Source organism: Panthera onca, chromosome B3 (genome assembly GCF_046562875.1).
Source record: "Panthera onca isolate mPanOnc1 chromosome B3, mPanOnc1 haplotype 2, whole genome shotgun sequence".
Classification (NCBI taxonomy): domain Eukaryota; kingdom Metazoa; phylum Chordata; class Mammalia; order Carnivora; family Felidae; genus Panthera; species Panthera onca.
In genome coordinates, this window is record NC_138344.1 from 142194693 (window position 1) to 142203393 (window position 8701).

General features: G+C 58.8%; 1 protein-coding gene across 1 annotated transcript; it reads right to left on the reverse strand.

Moving 5' to 3' along the window:
- Positions 1-1164: 1164 nt before the first annotated feature.
- On the reverse strand, positions 1165-5869 carry RTL1 (retrotransposon Gag like 1). Its single transcript, XM_060620760.3, has one exon. The coding sequence runs from the start codon at positions 5791-5793 to the stop codon at positions 1786-1788; it is 4008 nt and encodes a 1335-aa protein (XP_060476743.3). The 5' UTR covers positions 5794-5869; the 3' UTR covers positions 1165-1785.
- Between the last annotated feature and the right edge of the window lie 2832 nt (positions 5870-8701).

Here is an 8701-nt window from a genome sequence, read left to right on the forward strand (position 1 = left end):
CCGCCGGAGAGCCTGCAGAACTCTGGGCGTCAGTGAGGGACATGGTTTTCTTTAGGATGGGGTGAGGAGGGGAGGGCCAGTAAGGGAGACGGGGTGTCAGACTCCTGCAGAGCCCCTGACCTTTGAACCTGAGATCTGCTTGGTGATCTCATGGTGCCACCGTCACGGGCAGAGTCAGGAGCAGATCCCGACCTGGCGGGAGGGGTGCATGGCATGACAGGTGAGGGTCCAGGCCATGCAGGAGGTGGTCCCAGTTTTTTCCACCACGCCCCAGCTGCCCGGTGTGGAAGGTGGGGGCAGCTCTGTTCTTGGGGGTCAGAGGCTGCCGCTGGATGGGGAGCTGAGGCCAGGCAGGGTGTGTGGGACTGTGGGCTGAATGAGTGAGTGAGTGCCGTCCTCCCTTCTGCGTTCCCCCTGGAGCCCCCTCCCCTTCCCAGGGCAATGCCCCGCCACCCCCCCCCCCCCCCCCCCGCCCTGCCCTTTCCCCCAATAGCCATTATGCCACTTCCAGGGCACTGTGACCTTGGCCTCCACTGAGAGTGGTCTCATGTAGGCAGAAAGGCCCAGGCAGGAGATGAGACTCCACCCCCAGGGGGAGGCAGCTCCCGGGGTCCCACCCCCATCCCAGCTTGTGCTCCTGGCATGTGGTGGGGCCTGTTTTGGGGGAGGGCCAGACTCCCCCTTTCCACTTGTCCCCCTCCTCCATCCTGCCCTACCTGTCCTCCACCTTCAGAACAAACCACAGAGTCAGATAATCTTTTATTTTGCTTTATTTTAGGGGTGGGAAGGTGGCGGGGGGGGGGGTCTCCTCCCCGTGGCAGAGAGCGGCGGTCTGGTAGGAGCTGGCTTAGCACAGTCTGCTGGCTGGTTGGGGCCTTCCTCAGTCTCTCTTGGCGCCCCCCCCCCCCCCCACCCGCCGTGGACCTCCGGGCCCCTGTGCTGTCGGCGCCGGGAGGGGAGAGGGAGCCCCACCAAGTGAGGTCGCCCCCTCGGTGTCCTGGGAGTCCCGGGGACTCTCGAGGACGCAAGTTCGGTGAGTATTGGTACGTCGGACGTTCTGTGGAGAGGAACCGTCCAGGTAAGGACAGAGCTCAGGGCCAGGCAGAGTCAGCGTCAAGGGAGCTGAACCGGAGGGTGGAGGGTGGGCTGGCTTTGCAGGGGGGTGGGCTGGCTTTGCAGGGGGGTGGGCTGGCTTTGCAGCGGGGTGGGCGAGGGAGGTGCCACGGCGCTCCACGAGGTGTGAGCGCGGGTGGGGGGCGGGGGCGGGGGGATGGGGGCCCAGGGGAGCAGCGGCACCGGCGGCGGAGGGAGAAGAAGTCAGTGGAGCCCCCGAGGTCAGTGTCCCAGGGTGGCTCATGGTGGCCACTCGTCACTCTGGGGGGGGGGGGGCGGGTCCCCGGCCCCTGCTTGCTTGGCTGCGTCTGCTGTGCCTGAGTCTTCACCTGGCCTTGGGTCATGGGGTCATCTGCTCACCACTGCTGTCTCCCTCATTGACGTCACTCCGGGCTGCAAGCCTGGGACCCCGGGCAGTTCAGACGGGACTGTGGTTGTGTGGCCCTGAGCCGGCTCTCTGGGTCTCTGATGGTCGGATAGCCCGTTGCTGTTGCCACAGACGCCGCCGCCCTTCTCGAAATGTTTGCCCTTCTCGAGGGGGTTCCCCTTGGGTCAGGAGTGGCAGGAGTGGGGCGGGGGCCGTCGCCGGGTGCGAGCGAAGCAGGCCGAGGCACGGGGCTGGAAGGAGACTCGGTGGTGGTGGTCGGGCGCGGGGCGGAGGAGCGGAGGGCTTCACTCGGGGCTCGCGTCGTCCTCGCCAGCCGGCGGCTCCTCCAGCCTCGCGCCCTCCGGGGGCTGGCCCGCCGGCGTGTAGACGGCGGTCAGAAAGCGGATCAGGGCCCTGGCCGCCTGCTCCTGGCCCAGGGGGGTGGGCCGCCCGCCGGCGCCGCCGAGGGCCCGGGGCAGCTGTCGGCTCAGGAAGGCGAGGACCTCAGAGGGCGCGGGCAGGTGTCGGCGGGGCCGCAGGGCCGCCTCGCGCACGTCGCTCTCCGGCTCGTCCTGCGAGGTGTCTTGCAGGCCGTCATGCAGGCCACACTGACGGTAACGTTGCAGGTCGTCTTGCAGGGCTTCTCGCGAGACGACATCCTCATCGCCGACGTGCAGCTCCAGGCGGCGGGGACCTCCCGGGAGGGGGCGGGCGCCCCCCGGGGGGCCGACTCTGACCCCGAGGGACTCGCACAGCATCAGCCAGAAGCCGGGCGCGAACCGCAGGCCCCGGAGGGTCAGGGGGCGCAGGGCCCGCTGGGGGCCCGGGAGCAGCCCGCCCAGCTCCTCGGCCGGGACGGCGCTGGTGCCCACGGGGCGGGGCACCTGGGCGAGGAGCTGAGCCGCGGCGGTGGCGATGCCACTGTCCGCGAAGAGGGCCGCGGCCTGGCCGAGGCGCAGCCAGCGCCTGGGCGGCCGGGCCAGCGCCGGGGGGGCGGGCCGCGGGGACAGGCGGCGCTTCAGCCTCAGCAGCACGAGGAGGGCCGCCACGGCCAGGGTGTCCTTCCAGAACAGGAGGCCGCGGAAGAAATGCAGAAGGACCGCCCTGATCTGGGCCACGCTGAAGTGGGCGAGGAAGCTGTTGAGGATTTGGTCGATGGGTATCAGGGCCAGGAACTCTTGCTGCAGGTTCCGCCCGGTCGGCGCGTCCTGCTTAGGTGCGTCTTCGTTCTCCTCCTCCTCCTCCTCCTCCTCCTCCTCCTCCTCCTCCCCGGAGTCTAGCGACTGCTCCCGGGGGGCGCCCCCCGTCGCGAACGGCGGCCTTGCCCGGGCGGCGGTGTTGCGCCGGAAAGGCCGTCGGTTGAGGTTTCTCGCGGGCGGCAGAGGCCGGCCCCCGTCTTGCTCGGGGCGCTCCATGACGTCGAAGTGGAAGTGTGAGAAGAAGAAGACCCAGTGGCCGGGGAGAAGTACGGTGAGCCTGTCATTATTCAGAGAGGCTAGATCCTCTGTGTTGAGAAGGATCATGATGGGCTCCTCGGTGTTCTCCAGGTAGCGGCACCATACCGTGAAGGCAGCCCTTATTGGAAGGATCTTCATCTCCAGTTGAGAGTAGGCCACTTCGATAGCCGAGATGTTGCGCGAGTAGAAGGCGCAGGAGACCCTCTTGCCGGTTTGGTCGTCTATTTGGACGAGGGAGGCGTGCAGAGCCGTCTTGGTGGCTCCCGTTTCCAAGTAGAAGGGGTTCTGCGGCTTGGGGTGGTGCAGGAGGGGCGCCTTGCGGAAAGCCCGCTTCAGGCACTCGAAGGCCTCCTGCTCCTCGTCCCCCCAGGAGAACGCGTCGCTGGTCAGCAGCTGCCGGGCCAGCGGCTCCGCGATGCTGGTGAAGCGCTCCACAAAGTGCCGGTAGGGGAAGATGAATTCGATCAGGTGTTGCAGGGACTTCTTAGAGCCAGGGGTGGGGTAGCCTGTCACGGTGGTCACAATCCTCTTGTTTAGCTTCACCCCTTTGGGGGTTATGACGAACCCCAGGAACTCGACGGTGTGTCGGTGGAACTGGCTTCTGTCCAGGGAGCAGTAGACGCGGTGGTGGCGGAAACGCACCAGGACTTGTCGCACGTGTTGGAAGTGCTCCTCCTGGCTCATGGAGTAGATCAGGACGTCCTGCCCGTAGGAGAGCACGAAGTAGCCTAGCATGTCCTTTAGGATAAAGTGGACCACGTCCTGCGGGATGGTAGGGTCTGAGGATAGCGGGAAGGGCTGGTAACTCTCTGTCTCTTGAGGCTCGAACCCAAACGCCGTTCTCCATACATCTTCCGCTTGGCGAATGCTCGCGCTTTCCTCCACGATGGTGCCCCGCAGCTCCAGCTTTGTGAACCATGTCGCTCCGTGTAACTGGTCGAACAGTTCTGGGATCATCTGTACGTAGTCCTGTCTGTTGGTCAGCATGTCCTGCGGGTCCCAGTATTCATCCCGCGGCCTGGCACTTTCTTGCACCCTGGCACCCACAGGTTCCCACGGCGCGATGGAAGGACATTCGTAAAAGGTCTCGCTGTGATCACTGTCTCCAGCCTGCTGAAGCTCAGAGGGCTCTGATTCAGAAAGATCATCGGATCCGTCTGAGCTTGGCTGGTCGGAAGTCTCATCATCTGCTTCCTTCGGGTTAAACACGTCGGCCAGGTCGGAGTACAGGGGCGGCAGTCCGGGCAGCAGGCTTATGGCATGCCTTTCCAGCGCGATGCATGGCGGGGGTGGGCGGAAGCACTTCTGCAGACAGTAGGGAGAGTGGAAGGTGCAGCGGCCTTTGATCCAGTCGACTTCGGGGCTGTGGGTCCTGAGCCAGTTGACGCCTAGTATCACGGAGAAGTTGGGGGACGGAACGATGTCGAATTCGATGGGCTCCTGGTGGTTCTGGTGAATGCACACCAGGGGCTCCGTGTGGAGCCAGACAGGTTCGTTGCCGACCAGGGAGCCGTCCACGCTTTGGACCATCTGCGGATAGGGCTTCTCGTAGAGCTCGACGTAGTGCTCTTGGGCGAACCTCTCATCCATGTAGTTGCCGCCTGCCCCCGAGTCCACCAGGGCCTGAACCGCGACACTGTGGTAGGGGTTCACTCTGATCAGGAGCAGCATGAAGAGATGGTCGCGGCTGATGACGGGGCGGCGGTCACGGGACAGCCAGCTGCTCACCATCCACCTCTCTGGGGCAGGTGAGTCGACCCAGGTCAGGTTCCGCGGGCGGGCCTCTGGGGGCAGCCTGAGCATTGCCCTCCTCTCTGCCAGCTTCTCTTCGATCTGCAGGACGAGCACAATCAGGCTGTCCAGCGAGTCCGGCTGAGGGACCCTGAACAGATAGTGCCGGATCTCCTCGTTGAGCCCCTGGCACAGGTGGGCTTGCAGGACCTCATCCGACCAGCCCAAGGTGGGTACCAGGCCCTGGAACTCGTTGATGTACTCCGTGGCGGTGCGAGTGCCCTGCCTGATGTTGAACATGGCGTCTTCCGCCACACGCAGTGCCTGTCGGTACTCGAACATACCTGACATGGCCTCTAGGAAGGCCGGGAAGTCGTCGATCAGGGGGCTGCCTTCTTGCACCAGCGCTGTGGCCCACTCTAAGGCCATGCCCGAGAGGTGGCAGATGACGTACCCCACTCGCAGCCGGTCGTTGCAGAACATTCTCGGGTAGCTCTGCAGGATCAGCTGGCAGAGCACGATGAACTCGTGGTATTCCCTGCGATCGCCAGAGAAGCGGGACGGGGCGGGCAGTTGGCCTGCGTGGATTCCTTTCATCAAGATCTCTTCCGCCACTCTCTGTTGCTCTCTGAGGTCTTGCATGCGGAGGTACAGAGAGATGATGGATCTCACCGTGGCCATGAACTCCGAGGTCTCGGAATCCTCCTCGAGGCGCCCCTCCTCTCTCGTGCTGGCCAGGTCAGTGTCGTCGGCTTCCTCGTCTCGGGCTCCCCGTGGGTCGTCTGATGCTCCTTCCATCCCGCCAGGTGCCTCGCTGGATGGATCCCCCACTTGCTGACGTGAACCATTGCGTGACTCCTCCAGGTCTTGGAGTAGGTCATTGGGTGGATCCTTTATTTCCCTACGTGGGCCACTGGATGGCCCCTCCATGTCTTGGCGGAGATCAATGGGCAGCTCTTTCATTTCTTGGGCCGGGCCCCTGGCCGGCCCCTCCGCCTCCCTCGCGCCGCTGCCTGATGTCTCCACGGTGGTGTTGGATGAGCCCTCGGAGGACTCCATTTGTTTTGATGATGGATTCTTACGCTCCATCATCGTCTCAAATGAGTCTTCAGAGGGTTCTATCATTTCGTCGGATGGAAAGGAGTGTTCTCTGAAGACTGGTAAGGTTGTGACGCGTCCGGTCAGCGACTGGGACCGCAGCGATCAGAACCTGGGAGTGGGAGGCGTGGGGTGGGGGGTGGGGGGTAGTAAAGGCAGCTGTTTAGGGACTCACGGGGTCAAGGTTAGGTTCTCTGGGCCAAATCAGATGCCCGGCTCATCAGAACAGAGAGAAACTGGGGAGAGCCTCCCATGCCCAACTTAGGGAGCCCCAGGGAGAGAATATCTGTCCGCCCCTGACCTCCTCCCTAGTCTCCTAGGCTTACTGGGCCTATCTGGCCCGCCTGCTTCCCCCCCACGGCTGTGAGCAATTCACAGCCCATAAATTCTGTGAAGCGGTAGGCCCAGAGCGGCCGCCGTGGCAGGCAGGCAACCTGGCAGGATGTGCTGGCCGCTTCATCTGCCCCTGGCATACGTGCCTGGTCAACCCTCCCTCCCTTCTCTGGTCACCCAGAAGTCACAGAGGTCATATGTCAGTGCCATCCCGGAGCAAGCCCGGCCCCCCACCCCCCCCGCCCCCCCCGGTTGTGAGGTGGGAATCTCTAGCTAGCTGATGCCAACTGTTTAACAAGGTCAGGGGAAGGGGGGGTGGGTGGAAATGGGCAGGTTGGCCCCAATCCCATCAGTTGGGTCAGCAGCCAAAAATAGCTCTCACTTCCTCCCTCAGATTCACAGTAGATATTGGGCTGGTGCTGGGGGAAGGGCAGATAGAGACAGTTGGCTTTCATTTCTTCCCCGTACACGTCTACAAAAACCCTACTGTGCGCCAGAGACTTGCACGCGTGTGACTGGGTTCTAACTCAGATGTTTGGCTGATTTCTCTTACTCTTTATTCAGTTTCCAATGTCCGCATCTCTGAGCTGTCAGGGAGATCTGCAGATCCTGTCCCCGCCCCTCCTAAAACTGCCATTTTCCCAAGATCAGCCTCTCTGTGGGAGGGGGGTTCAGGGATCAATTCTGCGTGTGCAGACATGTGTACATGCCCCTCCGGTCTTACCAGGCAGGCTGGTTTTTCCCTCTAGCAGACCACCCTCCCCATCACCCCCCCCCCCCACCTCGGTGTCTCTAGTAGAGCTGGGGTAGTGAGTAAGGGGTGGGACAGGGAAGGGCATGAGGTGTCTCTGACCTCTAATTGTCTTGGAAGGGAATTTTGAAAGTTGAGTCATGGGTGGTTTTAGTGGGCTGAGGCTGAATTTAAAGCGATGTTTTGGTTTGGGGTTATTTGCACATTTCTTCTCCGCTGGGAGAGCAAATTGAATTCTGGTTATCCGAAAGATTAGTTCTGTGGTTACCACTCTGTCTACATTTAACACCTTTTGTTACTTGTCAGTTTCCTTCTTAGCCACGGGGCCCATCTATTAGGAAAAAAAAAAAAAAGCATTCCCTCATTGGCTAAAATCCAAACTTCCCTACAAGATACGCGATTCTGATCTGCTGTTTCTCAAAATTAAGTACGTTCTTGTTAGCGTGACTGTTAAATTCGATCCTGCAGAGCCTCTGATTAAAAGGTTTTGTTGTTTATTTACTGTTCGCAATATGAAATCCAAACCTTTTAGCGTAAAAATTCCTGACACAGAAATTCACCAAAATCATTTCTTGGCTAAAATGTAAAGGCCTTAGAATAATAAATTCTGCACATGTCATTCCTCAAGGTAGAGATTACATTTTTTACCATGATGCACCAGTTATGTATAATCACCATCGTCATCATCGCGTCACCATTGACATCTTCACCGTCACCATCATAACCATCGCCATTGTCACCATCGCCGCCGTCACCATCGCCATTGTCACCGTCACCATCGCCATTGTCACCATTGCCATCGTCACCATCGCCATCGTCACCATCGCCACCGTCACCATCGCCGTTGTCACCATTGCCACCATCACCATCGCCATTGTCACCATCGCCATCGTCACCATCGCCATTGTCACCATCGCCACCATCACCATTGCCATCGGCACCATCGCCATTGTCACCATCACCATCACCATCGCCATTGTCGCCATCGTCACCATCACCATTGTCACCATCGCCATTGTCACCATTGCCATCATCACCATCGTCACTATCACCATCACCATCGCCATTGTCACCATCGCCATCATCACCATCACCAATGCCACAATATATACATAGCACAGTACCTACATTAACTCATTTGTCCTCGTTCAAGTCCTATAAGGCATTTGCTATAAAGTACGATTCCAAGTTCCTAATGTAAAGTTCTGATTGAAATACAAAATTTGACTAATTCATCTGCAGACTCATCTATTAGAAATCAAAATCTCCTTACATCTCTTAAAACCCTTTATTGGCCAAAACTTAAAACTTGAAAATTTGAATTGGCTGAAATTTAAATTTTAAAATGGAAAAATTTGAGTTGGCTAAAATTTAAAATTTCAGATATAAAATCTGTGCATGTCTTAAAACTGTTGAAACCCTTTATTGGCTAACATTTAAAATGTGTTGGCTAAAATTTTAAATTAAAATTTAAAATGAAATCTATCTCTCTTAAAACCCTTAAAACCCTTTATTGGATAAAATTTAAAATTGAAAAATTTAAGTTGGCAAAAATTTAAAATTTTAAACATGAAACCTGTATAGGTCTTAAAACTTTAAAAACATTTTATTGGCTAAACTTTCAAACAAAATTTTAGGGGCACCTGGGTGGCTCAGTCGGTTGGGTGTCTGACTTTGGCTCAGGTCATGATCTCACCATTCATGGGTTCGAGGGCTGTGTCCGGCTCTGTGCTGACGTCTCAGAGCCTGGAGCCTGCTTGGGATTCTGTGTCTCCCTCTCTCTCTGCCCCTCCCCTACTCACACTCAGTCTCTCTCTCTCTTCTCTGTCAAAAATGAATAAACATTAAAAA

Coding starts and splice junctions, on each gene's coding strand:
- RTL1 (XM_060620760.3), bottom strand. CDS start 5,793: ATGATAGAACCCTCTGAAGACTCATTTGAGACGATGATGGAGCGTAAG.